Raw genomic sequence first — 19,907 nt, 5'->3', positions numbered from 1 at the left:
TGGTAGGAGCCCCGGCAGGGGGTGGTGGCTGCTCAGGAGAGAGAGGGTCTGGAACTCAGCTCTGGAAAATGCGGAGAAGGGCAGAAGGAGGAGGAAGTGCGTCCTAGAAGGAACAACAGGCTGTGGGAGCTCTTGAGAGGGAGGGTGCATGTGGAGGACAGTGAGGGGGGCTCGGGGTCGGCGGGGGGGGCAGTCAGGCAGAGAATGAAGCCTGGAGAGACGAGAGGTGGGCCTGGAAAACTGGGCCGGAATGGAACGGCTGCTCCGAGGAGTTTGCGTTTATCCAAAAGGCTATAGGAAGCCATCACATTCTTTTCTAATCTTGCTCTTGTTTACATGATGCAATTAAAATCTCTACTAACCATCTCCACACCCTCCAACTTGCAGCGTATGAGCATGAATACACACATGACATTGACAGTTATTGCATCAGCTCTACTCTTCTCTGGCACGTGCATATCTTTCCCATTTTCCGTGAAAACTCCACTAGAGTTTAGCCTGGTCCATTTCACCTGTGTTTTTAATCCAATGAATAAGATGCAATTATTATTATTATTTTTTGGATGGTTATTGATTTATTTTTTTTTTTTTGGAAGAAAAAGAAAAAATGCGTTTCAAGTAGTCATTTAGAAAGAAAAATAAATCTATTTTTAACTTTTATTTAAAGTATATTTTAAAAGATATCTTACTAATGCAACATTCTTTTACCTCATTTGAGAATGCAGAGTGGGTACTTGAAAGTGATTTAAAAAAATCTATTTCAAACTCCTCTATAATCAGTCTCTCTACTAATTTAGGCTTTGCCAGTTAGTCTCGAGGTGCACTTTTTTTTTTAAACATCTTTATTGGAGTATAACAGTTATTATTATTATTAACCAGAAGACTTTTAACCCTTTCCTCTCTGGACATTCAAAGATTACTTTTATATGTCTGTAAACGGCAGAACATTCCAGGTATGTATGTACATATGTGTATGCGTATTCTCTTGTGACGTAATGGATAACACATATAATGTAGGTTACCTATTACATTCCTGATTGCAAATTAAAGAGCTTCTTTTACTTCGATGGTATAAAACTAGCAAACAATACAATAAATTAAGGCTAAGAACCTCTTTCAATAAAAATAGTTTTGGGAAAATTGGTTTAAATCCAATGCCAGGTTTTGAAGGCTACAACTGTAAAGATTGCTATTAGTGATACATTAGCTTAACTTGTGAACGAAAATCTTCTTTGACCTTGAGTGCAATTGTATTTTTTTTTAAATGACAATATTGTTACCATGGATATCTTTGCCACAGCACAGAAAAGTCACAGCACAAAAGCAGAGATGATGAGCAGGGAAGGACAAACGGCCTCTCTCACAGAGGCGCATGCATGCCCAAATTTCCCACCCAGGGACAGGAGGCCTGTAACTGTTAGCCAATGAGCGAGAGAGAAGATAAAACAAGAGCCATGCCAAAGGCCACATGCCACAAGCCCCCTACAGCAAGCACGTCACACCCAGGCGGGCCACACACACTCACATAAAACTCTAGCACGGCCTTGGGTCTCAGCCTGAGGGAGGGCAGGTCACTGAAAGAGCGGCTGCGGTGCAACTTGGCAAAGAAAGACTCTTGCAAGACACTCAAGACAGACAGCCTTGGCTTGTCTGGTGAAGGGTGCAACCATCTCTTCAGAAGTCAAAGCAAAATGGGGGAGTTAGTGGAAAGCAGCAGGTTACCATGTTTTTGTCAGCTTTTTACCGAGCATTTCTGATTAAAACAAGGAGGCCATTATTTACACCCACTTCTTTAAAAGTCTGATCTTAGAGAATGTGCAGAAAAGTCTACGTGTGTTTACCAAGCAACAGGTTAAGTTGGGGGAGAGGACAGGAGAGCCACAGGAGGTTTACCACCTGTGCGCGGGTGGCCACAGACATCTCGGAATGTGCTTTCCTCAGTCACCATGTGCTTAGGGTGAACTTGAAGATGACATTACAGTCAGCCCTCCGTATCCAAGGGTTATGCATCCATGAAAAACAAATTCCAGGGGCTTCCCTGGTGGCGCAGTGGTTGAGAGTACGAATGCCGGTGCAGGGGACCGGTTTCGTGCTGGTGGCGCAGTGGTTGAGAGTACGAATGCCGGTGCAGGGGACGCGGTTTCGTGCCCCGGTCCGGGAAGATCCCACGTGCCGCGGAGCGTCTGGGCCTGTGAGCCATGCCCGCTGAGCCTGCGCGTCCGGAGCCTGTGCTCCGCGACGGGAGAGGCCGCAGAGGTGAGAGGCCCGCGTACCGCAAAAAAAAAAGAAAAAAGAAAAAAGAAAAAAATTCCAGACAGTTCCAAAAAAGCAAAACTTGAATTTGCCAATTTGCTGGTAACTATTTACATAGCATTTATATTGCATTAGGTATTATAAGTAATCTAGAGGTGATCTAAAGTATCCGGGAGGATGTGCATAGGTTATGTGCAAACACTATGCCATTTAACATAACAGACTCGAGCATCCTAGGATTTTGGTATCAAAGGGGGGTTCTTGGAACCAATCCCTCTCGGATATTGAGGGACAACTGTATTAGGAATTATAGAGACTCCCTAACACCGTATATTAAGCATTTCAAACCCTGGGTGCAAGCACTGCCTCAGGCTCATCATTTCTCCTCTAGAAATCACACTGAACTTACAAAGAAGGAGTGGTCTTTGAAGGTGGGCGTTTCTGGGGTGCCCTGGCTGTACATGGACATTCTTCTCTGGAGGGCGGCTGCCTTGTTCCCAGCGCCTGAGGATGGGGTCATGTCCTCCACGTCAAACGGACTGCAAAACAACAGGTCCCCATGAACACACGTTTGTTAAAGTCACCTATAATCACCGGTCCGCAGGCCAAGAAAGCACCTCATTATATTAACATAAACTCAAACCAGTGGGAACTGGGCTGGTTTTGGCCAAATTGGTCTGTCAGCAAACAAACCAAGGTAACAGCAGAAAACAGGGTCTAGACTCACCCAAGGGACCCCAGATTATCATCACAGCTTTAAGCACAATTTATGTGCACGCCTGCACACCAGATAAATTTGTTTCCTCATTCGTATTAGAGACACAAATGTATTAATGTTTGTCCCAACACGAGACGTTGAAGAAGTCTGTAAAAATTCCTGGAGCTTTGCAAGGGCAGACGCTTTAATGATACAAGAGAGCAACAGATTATTGTTCGGTTCTACAGAAAACTCTCCTATTCCTTTCAGTGGACCCAGAGCCTGTTGTGTGACTGAGAGGATAACAGTCTGTTCACAATGATGCCATTTATCAGCATGCCATGTGCTCCTCCAGCAGAAGCACTGATCTTGCATTTGAGACGTCAATCATTACAAGTTACGAGGAGAGATGGGCTGGGCAAAAGCTGTGGACACTGTTCCAGTAACAAGGCAACATGTCTTTGCTGCTTCCATGCCTGACCCTCGATATTGTAAAGGTGGCCCCAAACATTAATACTGAACATGTCCTAGTTACTTGGTAATATACCAGGGGCATAAGATCAGATGTTGTGAGCAACCAGTATTTAATAGCTTATCATGACCTTTCTCATGGGGTGACTTCAGAAAACCACTTTTAAGTTCCCTGCTTTGACAAAAGGTATCTCTGGCCCTTTGGAAATATTCTGTTTCAGTATATAGAGTGTGGAGAGACTAAGGATCTCCAAAAATTTCCAAAGCAGTGTCAGGTATCTGAGATAAAGAGGGCTTAAGCAATTAAAACAGCATAGCGAGAATCAGGATCTTTCTGTGGATAAAATATCTCATACTGGACAGTTATTTTCTTTCAGATTAGTGGACGTGAGAGATATACTTCTGTATACACATCTGAAGGTTGAGAAGGAGGGGACAAGACAGAATAAAATATTTAAAAATAGGAAGTTGAAGAGGAGAGTAGTGAGACGGCAGAGGGCGCTCCCTTAACCTGTGTGAACGTCACCCAGCTTATTCAAGAGATTCCTGGGCCCTGAAAGATTCTGACACAGCGAGTCTGGGGTGGGGCCTGAGACTCTGCTTTCGTACCAAGCTCCCCAGTGATTCTGATGGTCCACACGCCACCCTTGGGACAGCACGAGCCTACAGCACTTGTTTCTATCATGATGATATTGAAAGGGGCAACTTACTACCAGGTGATTTCCAGGTTGAGTTTGATGGTGCCAAGGTCATTGATGTCCACAGCCACCACCTGAGGTCGGGCTGCAAACAGCTCTTTGGTCTCGCAGGTCACACTGCCGACCAGGAGATGAGTTGCTAGCCCTTTGAGTTCTGTGACCTGGGGAGAGAGGGAGAGGTAAGAAAGGCCTTACAGGAGTGCAGAGGACGAAGCCAGGTTACTCTCTCCTTTGTTCTTCTTGGCCAGGGCAGGCATTTCAGAACCATATCTGAAATCAGAGGTGGATGTTTCCCAAGCCCATCTCACATTTCCATCGCCTGCTCTGACACGAGGGCAAGTCTTCTGATGTACCTGCAGTACATACAGAGGTCTGTGGGCTGGAGGGGCAGCAGGCAGAAATCACGGGCACAGGTCTCCACGAGGGACCATCCAGCCGTGGCACCAGCAAAGACAACAAACTGCAATGACGATATTGTACCTTGATGGAAATTAATCCAATTATCAGGGGCAGGAACACCATTTCTTCTCCATCCCAGGTCTGTTTGCCATTTACTTCTATTCTGCCTTTCAGTTTCCACCTCTGTCGGCCATACTTCATGAAAATCTGGGGAAAGACACCAAAGGGCCCTCAGGTTCCACGGCCCTCACCCGCCTTCCCACCAAACACCAGGATGAAAAAGGCGAGTAAATACAGCAGCTACTGTTCCTCCCCTTCTCCAGCATCCTCATGACACCCACTGACTGTCGCTTCTTCCAAATTCCCTGGCAGGGGGCGTGGAGCAGAGCACCAGCCGGGAAGGGCTTTCAAAGGGGTTAAGTTCTGTTTCTCTAGGATAGAGCGTATGAAGGGCTTTCTTTAGAGCAAGGTCACTGCATCGTGCCCTTTGGCTCAGCTCTTTCTCTCGTTAGTTCTCCTTCAGTAGAACAACCACTGGATTAATTCTCCATACTCCCCAGCTCCTTCAGAAAGACAAGGAACCATCAGCTAAAATCTACTTAGTGTCCAGAAGCAAGAAGTAGGGCATCCTTCTTGTGGATAAGGGAGACAGGTCTGGACAAGGATTTTGAAATCTGACACACTCTGGGGGGAGGGTGTGCAGTTTCTCCTCAGTCAGACAGCTTTACTGCTTAGGGGAAGACACATTCCCCCTCACCACCCCCGGCCAAGATGAATGATTATAGAAGGTTTTGGAGGAGATAGTTAGATGAAATCATTATGTAAGTTCCCTTCTGAAGAGGGAAAAGATAAAAAGCTTTTTTACTTTTATGGAGTATATTTTTATAAAGAAAGATCTAGATTCTATTATTCTTCAATCATGATACTTTTGAGTAGTCATAATCCTGGATTGGATCTTGCATCAGGAAAAAAAAACTGCTATCAAGTACAATATTGGGACACTTGGAAAAATATGAATATAGATTGTACATCAAATGACATTAGCTAAAGGGCCAGTGCTAAGTTTGTTGGTGTAGAGAACTGTACAACGTTTATATGAGAGAATGTCTTTCCACATTCAGGAAAATAATTTTTTTTTTGGCTGTGCCGCACTGCTTGCAGGATCTTACTTCCCCAACCAGGGATTGAACCTGGGCCAAGGCACTGAAAGTGCCAAGTCTTAACCACCGGACCGCCAGGAAATTCCCTCAGGAAAATAATTTAGGGGTGAAGGGTCATGATACCTGTGCATTAATCTAAAATAGTTCAGCAACTATTTTGAACAACAATAATAGTATTAATAATAATAGTAATTAATAATAGTATTAATAATAGTATTAATAATAATACTATATAACTGTTAATAGTATTAACAATAATAATTAACAATAATACAATAGTATTAACAATAATAGTATTAATAATAATAAAGCAAATGTGACATAACGTTAAAAACTGGTTGTCTAGGTGACCCGTATATGGGAGGTCTTACACTAATCTCCAAAATTACTTATTGGCTCAAATTTCTTTTTCAAAATTGTAAAAAAAAATTGAAGAAGCAAAATAATGACAGCTGACTCCTGCCTCTCAAGTCCGACACCCAGACCGACGACACCACACTTACTTCATATTGATCTCCAGGGCAGAGGCGAGCAAAACCAGCCAGACCTGTAAGCAAGCAACTGGGATCAGAGGTGCAGAATTTATTTCCTCTCTTTATAAACCCACACTGGCACACTGATAAGACTCAAAGTGTCAGGCCTTTGTGAAAACTCATATAATAGTTTCTGGGGAACAACTGTGGGTATAGCTATTGTTGGGAATTCCATCTATCACAGCAAGAGAGGATATTCCTTGCTGGGGTGATGGGAGAGGTGCTCTCTGGGGCAGAGAAGACTGTTCTTTCTAGGAAGAGCCCCGTTAAGTTGTGAGACTGTGGGACGGATGAATCTGCTTTGCACCAGTCTCAACGGGCTATGCCAGGGTTAAGATGATAGAGAAGGTCCAGGGAGGCCTAAAAAGGCACCTGCTGTTACCACTCTCTGTCAGTAGATGGCAGCAACTCACCAGTTCGTCACACCTCTCCATCCACGGAGCCGGTCCATTGAGGACCAGTTTCCACTAACAAGTAGAACATAACAAGCCTCTTAAAAGATTTACTGAAATAAGAGCAGAATTAAAGAAGCCAATTTTCACTAATAATTTTCTGGAGGATTAGTCTTTTGTTTTTAATACTTCTGAAAAAAAGCACAATCGACTGATCTTTATAAATCACAATTGGCTGGATATACCAATGCTAATAAAGTCCTAAACACTCTTTAAAAACCTCTGCAGAAGACATAGAGTATGGACTTGAGGACACGGGGAGGGGGAAGGGTGGGCTGGGACGATGTGAGAGAGTAGCATGGACATATGTACACTACCAAATGTAAAATAGCTAGTGGGAAGCAGCCACATGGCACAGGGAGATCAGCTCGGTGCTTTGTGACCACCTAGAGGGGTGGGATAGGGAGGGTGGGAGGGAGACACAAGAGGGAGGAGATATGGGGATATATGTATATGTAGAGCTGATTCACTTTGTTATACAGCAGAAACTAACACACCATTGTAAAGCAATTATACTCCAATAAAGATGTTTTAAAAAAAAAAAAACCAAAAAAAAAAAAACCTCTGCAGAATATTCAGGATTTATCTACCGCCTATTTACATACCTATGCAATTACAGTGGAAGCCTGGTTAAAAAACAAAACAAAAAACCTAAAAAACTGATCTGATATCAGTGCTGGATAAAGGAGAGTAAAGGGGAAAATCCTTTGAGAGTTTTTATTTTTCTTTTTTCCTTTCAAAATCACCAGAAATTTCATATTGGAAGAACTTATCCAGATGGGAGAAAGCTACTTGGTAGTGATGTTTTTGAGCTTCTCAGCTCATGTTATTAAAGCAAAATTTTTTGGCAATGCTTGAGGGGGTATCACTCTGATACTCTGATTATAACCATAACGTGGCACGTGGCAGTAGACAGGCAAAAACAGGCCTGGGGCTGTGCTATGATTCTTCAAGTCCTACCTGCTAATGTAAGCCACTCATGGTACTGATTGCAGAATTGAAACTAACCGTGGGTCAATTAGAGTTACCGCCTTGTATCTTTTAAACCTGGCCAGGTTTCTTTCAGACTCTGGTCTGAGGCCTGTTGGGATTTTCAGTTGGGGAAAGTTTCGTGTTTTCTCAGCAGTTTGGGGATTACTGCTGCACTGTCTACAAAGCTTTCATTATGGCCACTCCAAAAACCATCATGGGGGTTTAGCACCCAGGGATGAGCATGGGCAAGTGGAGGGGCTGAGGGGACTTTAATCTCCATGGTGCATCTTCCTGCACCTTGTGGATGTTTTACTGTAAACATCTATTACTGATTAAACAGCTCTTCCATGACCTCATTCCGAAGGCCCAGATGCTACAGTCTGCAACCGCCCACCCTGTTCTTCTTTTGCTCAGGGACCATTCTGCCAGAAGAATGTGCCGCCTTTTTTTCTAGTTCTGTGAGGATCTTCCTTTCCAAAGATAAAAAAGATCACACATGTTGGCAGGCAGCGTATACACAGAGAAAAGGCTGGTTGGATATTCGTGACAATTTTAGCACTGGGGGGGATCGATTCTGAAGCTAAGGAAGTGACACTTTCTACTCCAAGGAAAACAGCCAGACAGCTGAATAGATAGGCGCTCCCATTACAGGACTGACTGATTTACTGACCAGGCAGAAATAATGCAGATTTACTAGCTCCCTGGTAGATGTCCCCTCTCCCAAGGCCGGACCTGCCCTAAAAGCTGCAGGTGCCAACACAGACTTTTGGATATACACACTGCCTGGAACTTAATATGAAGCAGGTAACACCTGGGAGGAGAAGTGGTTTTCTGTAACAGACCACGTCTTTCCGTCTGCAAATTGGTGGATGGGCCTGGTGCTCCCTCTTTAGCCTGGCGTTGGACCCTCTTCAAAATCTGGCATCGAGGAGTTCCACAACTCTCTTCCCAGGGTCCTCTCATTCGAATGCAGAGGTTACAGCGGGAAGCCTTCCTCTTCCCCATTTCCCTCCCACAAGATAGGCGGGTGGCACCGTTTGCGCCCCCTCCTGCCACCCCCCCGCCCCCCAGGCATCGAAGCAATTGGCCACATTATTGATCCAGTAGATCATTTATTCCATGGAATTAGATTGGACTGGCTCATGCAACCACTGTCTCCAGTAGACTGTGTGGAAGTCAAGGCCAGAGACCATTCACTAGGATGCAGCCAAGAGCCTGGCCAACAGCAGGCTCAATTGTCTATACCATCATCACCTACCCCGCCCCTCCAAAACCCCACAGAATGATTGCTGTCTGTGTGTTGGGGAAGGGTGTGGCAGGAGGAAGCTGGCTTACCAGGTCTGAGGATATTATGAAAGATCCTCAGCTTGTGTCACTATGTATGTTGGGGGTGGTAATTTTTTTTTTTTTTACCAGAATGAATAACAGATAAGAAAGTAGGTAACTGCAAAGATGCAAGATTTCTTGGCAGCGTGAGAGGCTCCCTTTTATCAAGAGAGAGGAAGATTTCCACAGGGGTGTTACCCCTGAAAGGCTTCATAGAAATAGTTCAAGTTTTCATGTTAGATTAGGAAAGTGGAAGTGAGATAAATCAATAATGAAAAAGGAGGATCACTTGCAGGTTTGAGTGACCCCCCTTGGAGAAACCCTGAACCCAGACAGAAGCCAGGGAAGCCCGTCGGGCAGGAAAGAGAGAACCACGCTGAGGGTAGAGCTGGAATAGCAGGGGCGGCAGCAAGTTGAGCCCATCCGTCATGACAGCCCATCATAATCCAGAGCCGTTCTTTAGTTGGGCAGCCAGGCCCCCCGGTGGATGGTAGGGCCCCCAGAGCATCCTCACTGACCCTCAGGCCTGAGGTCCAGGTCTGGTGGGTGGCTGTCCCTTTCCTCCCACCCACTCCTGGGTGCCTGTGTGCTGGGTGGAAGACTACCGTCCCATAGACAAGAACATGTTGTGAGCAATAGTTTATAGTATCTGTTCACCTTTGTTAGAACTTCCCTCCTCATATGGGGCTGGGGGACGGGAATGCACTGGGAGCCACGAGCTCTGGAATTCAGTTTCCAGTTTGACTCCAACATACCGTGTGACTTCTGGGACAAGTCACTTAACCCCACTCCCCATCGACAAAATGGGGAAATTGCCAACTCACCCCAAATTGGTGAGTTTGATAATAGTGAGCATCAGAAATAGGGGAAATACGGTACTGCTTGTATTAACAGTGAGAAGAGGCATGATGGGAATTTCTCTCAGCTGTAAGACCCCAGACTGTGCTAGCCTGCGTGGAGGGTGCCCGAGAGTTAGGGGAAGGAGAGAGAAGTGTTTTCTGCTAAACACTGACTCAGGGCAGTGGTTTTCCAGAAGCAGGCTGCTGACAGAATCATCCCGAGGATGAAAAATATACCCGAAGGGTGCCACCCACCTATCTTGGGGGAGGGAAACAGGGAAGAGGACGGCTTCCCATTGTAACCCCTGCCTTAGAATGAGAGAATGCTGGAAAGAGAGCTGTGGAGCTCCTTGGTGCCAGGGCCCTGCTCTGACTTGCTGAGATGGGGGTAGGGCCTGAGTGGTTTTAGAACCACTGACTCAGTGAGGACCCACAGTGAAGAGAAAGGACCTAAAAAACTGAAAAAGCACAGATGTCCCGTCTCAGTAGTAAAGTAAGTATTGAGACTTCATACTGAATAACAGACTGATTCACTACGAGATCTGCTGGAGAGAAGAACGCAGCCATGTGGGCAGCTGAGGGTCAAGGTCATGTTGATTGCAGGTACACTCAACCAGAGCAGCTCTATGGGCATCACACTTGACAGAACACTTTGCCTCCTGAGTTAGGTGACTCATTGGAAAATTAAGCTCTCCTGTCGAGCACTTAAAAAAAAAGCGCCCCTTTTCTACTCCCTTAATGGCAAAAAGCAGACAAAAGGGTGATTAAATCCCCATTAGCAACCCAGGGATCCAGCTGCTAAGAAACCTCAGAAAAGGAAAGGCACACAAACTAGCCCTTCTCCCTGCGGTGAGTGGGTGAGTGGCCCAAACTCAGAAGGAAGATGGACTCGCTGTGATGGCTGCTCATCTGAAGCCCTGTTGGCCACTGAGTTGTAAATCTGACAACACCTGAAGGATGCTCCATTTTCTACAACTAGAGCTTCTTTTTGTTCTGAAGATGCTTGCAGTACAATGCTTTAAGAGTAGGACTTCCTGGAGTCAACACCAGAAAGGCACTGGGAAAAAGAGGAAAATGCACAGTCCTATGTGGGTTTAACACTAAAAAACATTTAAAAATAAAGAAGTTGGTAGGTCGTTTATAGGAAAGTAGAACATAAAGGAACAAACTAACTGACACCACCAAGAAGCCAACAGACAAGTCTAGAACGTGGAACATTCTGTACAACAGTGACAACATGATGAAAGTGACAACAGCTTCAACATGACAAGTCAGTGGTAGGAAAAAAACAAGGAGGTGTCTGTTTTTGATGAAAGGAAACTGGAAAGAGATATCTAACGACCAATGATAATGCATGGACCTCATTTGAATCCTGATTTGAACAACTGTATAACTCACTTTTGAGACCACCAGGTCATTTGCTAATGGAATGGATTCATAACAAAGGCATATTCATTTTATTAGAAGTGATAATACTTGGTACTGTGGTGTCCCTATCATAAGATGTCCCTATTCTTTAAGAGAGGCACATCGCAGTCTACAGGGAGAGACTCCTACATCTGGGTTTTATTTCATCAAAGGAAAAACAAAGACAAGAAAACAGATGAAGCAAAGGTGGCAAAATCTTGCTAATTATTAAATGGAGGTGATGGGTCTATGGGAGTTCCTTATAATATTCTTCCATGTTTGTGTATGTTTGAGATCCTGTCACAGTAAATATTTAAGTATGTAGCCAAGTCTCGGGACGAGAAGGTTCTGGAGCATCAATAAATTAACATAAGTGGGGAGGGGTGAGAGAGAGTGGCCCAATATCTTTGCAAGGAAAATAAAAACAGTGTGTGATGTCATCACACTTCAAGGAGCTAGGCGGAGATGGCACCCCGCTCTATAAAAAGGAGGAAGAATACCTTTCATCTTGATGGAGAACTCCCCCAGCTGCTTCTCCAGCTCTGCTTCAATGGTGCACATGTTCTAAGAAGAGCACAGGAGACCAGTGTTAGGGCTACATTTCTTTCAAAGCACAGGATGTTCTCACAGCAGTGGACAACCACTGCTCAAATGGGAGGCATTTACCTGTTTGCAGTGAGTTACACGTATGTAGCAAATCGTCACAAAATGTTTAGCCTAAGCCTAAGCAAGCCTTCTAGTGTACCGGCAATTTAGATCATAGAAGACCAAGTTAAGTTATATCATAAACAGTCAGATAAATCCAGAATGTGGGAGAGTCTAAAAGAACTGGCCTGGATTCTATAAAAAGGCAGTAGAATTATGGGAAAAAAAATTTTAGATAAAAGAGATTAAAGTGACATAACAACCAAATGCAATGTGTTAACTTTGATTCCATTCTGATTTGAAAGTAAATCAACTAAAACAGTTATAAAAGACATCATTGGGCCAAATAAGGGAAATTTGAAAATGCACAGGATACTAGATAATTCTATAGGAGGACTGGTAATTTTCTTAGATGTGATAATGGTGTGTGGTTATGCAAGGGATACACATGTTACATAGGTTATCATTAAAGGATCTGTGCTAAAATATTTATGGGGTGAAATGGCAATGTTATCTACCATTTACTATCAAATGACTGAGTAAAAAAGGAAAAAAAATCGAGCATATGCAAGAGAAGAAAAGCAAATATGGCAAAACATTACCAAATGATAAGTCTAAATAAAGGTATATGATGTTCAACACACTAGGCTTGACTTTTCTGAAGGGCTGAATTTTTTCTTAATAAGAATTTGGGGCAAAAAGAGCTCAGGAGGGCTTCCCTGGTGGTGCAGTGGTTGAGAGTCCACCTGCCGATGCAGGGGACACGGGTTCGTGCCCCGGTCCGGGAAGATCCCAAATGCCGCGAAGCGGCTGGGCCCGTGAGCCATGGCCGCTGAGCCTGCGCGTCCGGGGCCTGTGCTCCGCAACGGGAGAGGCCACAACAGTGAGAGGCCCGCATACCGCCAAAAAAAAAAAAAAAAAAAAAAAAAAAAAAAAAAAGAGCTCAGGAGCTCAGCTGTACTCAAAGTGAATGAGGCAGAGTTCCTGCTGCCATGCCCTGAGGCCCTCAAAATGATTCTTGGGTTTGACAAGCATCCCCTCCTCACTCTAATGTTGAGGAACAGTAAAGGCAGAGGAGCCACATCATCTATGCCTGTGGTTAGATATCTAACCACTCGCACCCTACCTCCTCAGTGTCTGAGGACCTAAACAGAGCAATTGCAGTCAGAAATCAAAAAGAAAAGTGCTGTGGCCCTTCAGCAGCATGGCCAGTTTAAGCTTTCAATGCCACCTCTGGTGTTCTAAGCAGAAGTCCCCGTCCCATCCCCCTGCACGTGTGCACACACACACACAGACACACACACACACACAGACACACAGACAGACAGACAGACAGACAGACACACACACACACACACACACACACCCCTGCCCCCCAGGGCAGCATCTGCAAGCTTCTTCCTCCATCCCAGCTAAGGGCTCGGATGCATGGCCTGGGCAGCTCAGTGAGCACAGACAGGGGCTGCTTCCATTTGGATTCTGTTTGCAAAGGAATTTACTTTTTTTTTTTTTTTTCGCTACGTGGGTCTCTCACTGCTGTGGCCCCTCCCGTTGTGGAGCACAGGCTCCGGACGCACAGGCCCAGCGGCCATGGCTCACGGGCCCAGCCGCTCTGCGGAATGTGGGATCCTCCCGGACTGGGGCACGAACCCGCGTCCCCTGCATCGGCAGGCGGACTCCCAACCACTGCACCACCTGGGAAGCCCTGCAAAGGAATTTAGAATTGATTTGCAAGCTGGAGGTTCTGACTCTTAAATGTTGGTACCTCAAGTAGCTTAGCAAAGCTGGGGAAAACTCCTGAGGTTGAGTTCTGTGCAGCTGGAAAGTTTCGAAAACAAAGTCTCAGTTTTGTAAACCAATTTTCTTCCTCAGAGCACTGGGTGTCTCTGGGAAGGAATGCATTACTGTTTCTAGAAATATATCACCGATGTTATCATGCATGTCAGGACTGTGACCAGTGTCTTTGAAAAACTTGGGGGGCAGCTAGTTTAACAGCTGAGGACATCCATGGTCAGAATTGCCTTCTGTCTCACCCAGGCAGCCAGGGATGAACACTGCTGTCCTTGCAAAGGCACCCAGAACCATCTATTCCTAAACCCTCTTTGTGATAAAATGCTGGTTTTTGTGGTTATGTGAAGATACAAATCCACTCGATGTCAAGTGAGGTAGGAAGCTACAGAAGTCTTGGACTTCTTTCTCCTCTTGCTGAAATTACACTCTACATCTTTGAATTTGTGAGGAAATATGATGCCATGTCTTGGCGCTTGACCACCAGGGGGTATTTCTGAAACAACCTACAAAAGTTCTGGGACAGGCACCGGCTGCCACTCAGTCCTCCTACGTGTGTACTCTGAACGGCCTCCTTCATTGGCAACTGCTCTTTTGATTTCACAGATGTGTGGAAATGAGGTCTCATGAACTAGGGCTGCTTCGAAGCCAGAGGTTCTTAACCTGTGCTCCATCAGCTTGGATGGGGAAAAAAGAAAGTCACATCGCTATTTCCACTAACCTCTAACTGATATCTAATACGTCCATACATCATGAACGTACAAAACACGCCGCAGCCATATGACTAGTACCTGTGACTTAGACCTGATAAAAGTCACGTCTATGTTCATGTCACATCAATTGTTGCAGGTACCTTGAGAAATCATTTCTATTTTTCATTACTTTCAAATTGCAATAGTTATTGGAGCCACTGCTAAATCTTATAGTTTGATGAGTTAATAAAGCAGCAGTCTTGTACTGTATCACACATTTGATTTTAAAAATATTTTGATCACTGTACTGACAATATTGAAATAACTGTATTTCTTTCTTTCTTTCTTTCTTTTTCTTGCGGTATGCGGGCCTCTCACCGCCGCGGCCCCTCCCGTCGCGGAGCACAGTCTCCGGACATGCAGGCCCAGCTGCCATGGCTCACGGGCTCAGCCGCTCCACGGCACGTGGGATCCTCCCGGACCGGGGCACGAACCCGTGTCCCCTGCATCGGTAGGCGGACTCCCAACCACTGCACCACCAGGGAAGCCCGAAATAACTGTATTTCAATATAATTTGTTTCCTTTGAATTCCTGTGGCTTTCATTTTATGCATTCAAAAAGCATTCTCCCAAATGGAGAGAAAGAAGCCCTGTTTTTAGACCATGAAAAAAGACAAATTTGGTTCAGACAAGAGGCAGGACTGGAGGGTTACACAGGAAGCAATGCTGCGGCAAGTCATCCAAGACATCCCTCCCGTCCCAGGGCTGAGACCGGATGCTCAGCTCTGGGAATTGTCCAGCAGACCCTCATCAGGTCGATGACTTCATTCATGAAATTGGATCTTTGAACAAAGACACATGGGAGAGTAAGAAGTGCTGCTTTAATAATTCAGTCATTTCATCAAAGGCACTGGTTTTGGGTGACCCCCGGAGGAGTGAAGACCTCCCTGTGTCATATGTTTGGGCCCCAGAGACAGTCAGCAAGCAGGAAAGCATGCTTCTGTTCATGGTTCTTTATCTTGCCTCCTTTAAGATAGAAGGGAAATTTCTTACAATAAAATAATCGTAGGCAGGAGGTGGGTGAACCCAACATCCAGGGCAGCCATCTTAACCACAAGGTCTGTTCAATTTGCAGGGATAAAGCTAGACTAGATTGTACACTAGAGAATTTGGAAGTGCATTTCAATGACCAATACCAGGGCATTTGTGACTTATTCATTTGCTGAAATTTTTAATGTGCATTCGTAGTCTATTTGTGCAGAGACTATACACATAAAGAAGTATAAGATTTGGTCAGTGAATGGCTTCACAGTGTTTAAAATCTTGTGGATTTACACGTCCATGAACAAACCTATTACCAGGCACTAGGAGGTGAGTGCCTGACAGGTGATGCTCACAACAGAAAGTCACACGCTCTGGAGTCCACAGAAGGCTCTAAACAAAAATACAACCAACAGGGCTCCCCTGGTGGTGCAGTGGTTGAGAGTCCGCCTGCCGATACAGGGGACACGGGTTCGTGCCCCGGTCCGGGAAGATCCCACTTGCTGCGGAGCGGCTGGGCCCGTGAGCCATGGCCGCTGAGCTTGCGCGTCCGGAGCCTGTGCTGCGCAACGGGAGAGGCCACAACAGTGAGAGGCCCGCGTACCACACACACACACACAAATACAACCAACAAAACCACCCAAGAGCCATTTTAAACAGCTCCACCGATGGCCTCAAGGAAACACAAGACAGGCAAATAGTAAAACGTCTCTCTCTAAAGAGTAGAATGAGGTTGAGGGTGCCATTCCCCTGGTTCTTAGCAGGTATTGACAATTCAGATTGGGCCAGGTGGAGTTCAGCAGCCGAGCAGGTTGGCACATACCTCTGTGTACTCTTTGTAGCTCCGGTTGATTTCTGACAGGCTCTCCCGGGCAGCTTTGCTGGCAGGGGACGTTGCGAAGGCTTGCTTCATTTTGCTGGCACCATCTTGGAGGCGTCTTTGGATACAGTAAGCTTCATAGAGTTCATCTACCTGCCGGAATCAAAACAGAAACGCAAGGGACATAAATATTTGTCACACTTGAAGGAAGTGAAATTGGCCATTGTTAAGTGCTTAAGATACTTTATGTTTCTGACCTCAAAAGGAGAATCTTGTAGAAATGTCATCCTTTTAGACAGATGCATCATTTTTGTTTTCGCCACATGATCCATTTTCTATTTCAAACTGGATTTTACTCTGAGCTCTCTTTTCAAATGACACAAAATGAAAATGAACTTAACGTTGGTGGACTGCGTGAGACAAGGTTTAGATAATGAAGACAGGAGTCTTTTATATAAGGAACGAACACTGGAAGAGTGTATGCAGTTTCAAACCAATGTGAAGACGTTGCATTATACGGGGCTATTATCACTTTATTTTAAGAGAGTGTCACAAGGTGATATTCACGCATCCAGATTTAGATTTTTTTAAATAAAAGAACTCAAGGCTATTTATTGAAAATGATTTTTGTAAAGATGTGGCCCAACAAAAGAGAGAAAACAAAGGTAAGTTATTCTTAAAATTAGGGTGACGCATGACTGTTAAAACTTAACAGACTGAACATAATAACTGTGACATTTTGGGCATGTAATTTATACCACAATTTTAAAAAGTAAACGGGAGGAATGGAAATGAACATTTCTCTGCAATACCTCTATATTTAGGCTTTTAAATAATACAATAGCAAATGGCTATTGATCATATTCATTATATAAGCCTGACAGTCACTTAATACTTAATACTTCTAAGGCAGTGATTCTCAATCAATCCAAGGTAATTTTGATATTCAGGGGACATTTGGCAACATCTGGAGACATTTTTCAGTGTCACAGCTGGGAGGTGTTACTAGCATCTAGTTGGTAGAGCCATGGATGCTGCTAAACATCCTGTAACACAGAGGACAGCCCCCTACAGCAAAGAATTATCCCCAAATATCGATAGTGCCTAGGCTGAGAAAACATACAGCTGTATCTGACGATACTTATCTCTATAGTCTCTCGTCCTATCTTCAATTATCAACACACCAGCCACAGTTAACTACAGGAATTATCAGGTAGATTAAGAAGAAGGATATCACCAGACATGTTTTCTGGGAGGCAGTTATCTACCTATAGGACTGCTTGAATTTTTCATTTCAGTACAAACTTTGTTCCCTCAAAAAGGAGGCTACAGTTGTAGAACCAGAAGAAGGTAGAGGTGAATATGATGGACTTCAGGGTTTAACATTCCCCTTTTGTTCTGAAGGCAAACTTTTGGCTGATCACTAAAAAGCATTACTATTACCTGTTAATAGTACAATTTTCCATAGTTGCTTTCTCTATACAGATGTCAATGATACTTAGCTTATAGCATATGAATATTAGTTAAGAGACTGAAAATGATTCTCTTGGTTAAAAGGATTCTTTGTTGCTCTTCAACAATTCACTCCACTTCACTGAGAGGAATCGTCAAAACTCTGGAAGGAACAATCTTTCCTCTTTGGGGTTGGTGGGTTTGTCTCTGAATAAGAGGGAGGTATAAGACCCAAGGGGTTGTGGCATATCTGCTGATAAGATCCTTTGGTTGGGTGACTGGCATAGAGGGTGGTTTCCATACATTAAGACTAAGCTAAGACTCACTTGGTGAGCTTGTTAAAATGATGATGCCCAGGCTCCACTTTGAGATGCTGATTCAGTAGGTTAGGGATGGGTGAGGAGTCTGAAATTTTAAGTAAACAGTGCAGATTGTTCTGATGCGGCAGGTCCCCTAGACACTTAGAAACACAAGAGCTGATACCTTTTCCGACGCAGGCCAGGCTGTTTCACCCATATGGCCTCCCGGGGGACTGTCCCTTCAGCCCTTCCCCCACTGTAGTCCAAAGACTGTAATCCTCTCAACAAGGAAACTGCTAACTGGACCACTGGTATAGCCCTAACGACTTAGTATACTACTTTGCATTTAAAGAAAAGTTTACCCTTGTTTTCATTTAAATATCAATCTACCCTAGCCAAATGGAGTTAACCTTTAGAATAAAGGATAACTATGTACTCACCTAAGCAGAAACTGGCCCATCTGTAGGCAAGAATTTGTCTTACCTATAAGTCAGCAGTGGCTCTCATCAAAATAAACTGATTAATCAATTAAATATCATTTGTTAGGATGTGTTAGGGATCCATCTATAAGATGCTGCAGATAGAGGACTACCAACCTTTAATAACCACTAGGATTGTTATATCTTACAATGATGGATACAAGATGGATAAATACTCTCTTACCTAATACTAATTGTTTTCTTTGTATTTTTCCAAATAAACAGAGTAATTTCAAAGCTTGCCCGCCACATAAATATCTTCTAATGGATGTCATTGTTTGTTTATTCATTTATTTATTTAGGCTGCACCGGATCTTAGTTGTGGGATGCAGACTCTTAGGCGTGGCAGGCGAACTCTTAGTTGCAGCCTGCATGCAGGATCTAGTTCCCTGACCAGGGATCAAACCCGGACCCCCTGCACTGGGAGTGAGGAGTCTGACCCACTGGACCAGCCAGGGAAGTCCCTGTTTTATTTACTGAGTTGAACAGAAATAGAAGCAATTTCAGATTTGCCAAGGTAATAAATATCTTTCAAGTGGGAATGGGAATGTACAACGGCAGTAGCATATACATATGTTTAGATCATCATAGAATTTTAAACTGGAAAGGATTCTTAGGATCATATAGATTGACTATGTGCACTTCCAGCCTCACTGCATGGAGTGGAAAGCCAAGGTCCACACAGATGTTATAGCTCAGTGAGTATGTGGCAGAGATGGGACTAAAACCTGGGGCTTCTGACCACTAGTAGAGAGAACTGCTAAAACCTCCAGTCTCTCCACTTGGAACACAGGATGATGGGTGCAGATAAGAACAGGAACTGCCAATGGTGTGATGCAGCTGCCCTCAAACGGACATTGTTTCTAGGTTGTACTGATACTGCCTGATAGTGTCCAGAACAGGGTGGGGAGGATAGTCCCACTCCACGATAGGCTGGTGGGACAATCAGGCAACTATTTGTAGGGTTCAGGGCTGGATGTCAGGGACCCCGACAAACTGGTGTACGTAGAGGTGGGTAATGAGGATGAAAAGGAATCTGTAAACCAAGCCATATGAAGAGTGGAAGGAACTAAGAGCTTGAGAACGATTGAGGGAGCTACATGACAGCTGTTGTTAAGTACTTTAAAGGCCTTCATGAAGAAGGCTATGGGGGTACCAAGTTGTATGTGGGACCTGAATGTAAAGTTAGGCAAGTGTGAAGATTTTTGTAGGTCAGTTTGGTTTAATCTTATCTCTAACCAGACTACACCCAGACTGTATCCTCTACCAGGCACCGTGCACGCTGCACAGGAAACACTTAATAAATATCCGTTGAACTGAAGCAGAGTAAACAATGTGCTAGGTAATCAGGCTCTCCATTCTTATTTTTTTTTCTACAACTTTACTGCCTGTTGGAGGATTTAATTGCTAATCAGCTTAGGAGTCAATTGGATAAGAAATTCTCCATGGATTAGAGGCTATGCTCAGGCCAAAGGTGTATTGATC

At 44.4% G+C, this 19,907-nt stretch overlaps 1 protein-coding gene across 3 annotated transcripts in view; it reads right to left on the bottom strand.

Annotated features, from left to right (window-relative positions):
• The window catches only part of RIPOR2 (RHO family interacting cell polarization regulator 2), a 205,629-nt gene that overhangs the window by 27,480 nt on the left and 158,242 nt on the right, over positions 1-19,907 (bottom strand). For 2 of the 3 annotated variants that reach the window (XM_007457013.1, XM_007457011.1), the window contains exons 7-12: positions 16,196-16,345; positions 11,708-11,771; positions 6,182-6,225; positions 4,600-4,725; positions 4,132-4,280; positions 2,663-2,792 (exon numbers count right to left, since the gene is read on the bottom strand). In XM_007457013.1, coding sequence (XP_007457075.1) covers positions 2,663-2,792; positions 4,132-4,280; positions 4,600-4,725; positions 6,182-6,225; positions 11,708-11,771; positions 16,196-16,345 — 663 coding nt within the window. Of the gene's footprint in view, positions 1-1,525; positions 1,673-2,662; positions 2,793-4,131; positions 4,281-4,599; positions 4,726-6,181; positions 6,226-11,707; positions 11,772-16,195; positions 16,346-19,907 lie in introns of all 3 variants that reach the window. The other variant, XM_007457012.1, reaches the window with a different exon arrangement.

Source organism: Lipotes vexillifer, unplaced genomic scaffold (assembly GCF_000442215.2).
Source record: "Lipotes vexillifer unplaced genomic scaffold, Lipotes_vexillifer_v1.1 scaffold1643, whole genome shotgun sequence".
Taxonomy (NCBI): domain Eukaryota; kingdom Metazoa; phylum Chordata; class Mammalia; order Artiodactyla; family Lipotidae; genus Lipotes; species Lipotes vexillifer.
This window is presented reverse-complemented; position numbering and strand designations above follow the sequence as displayed.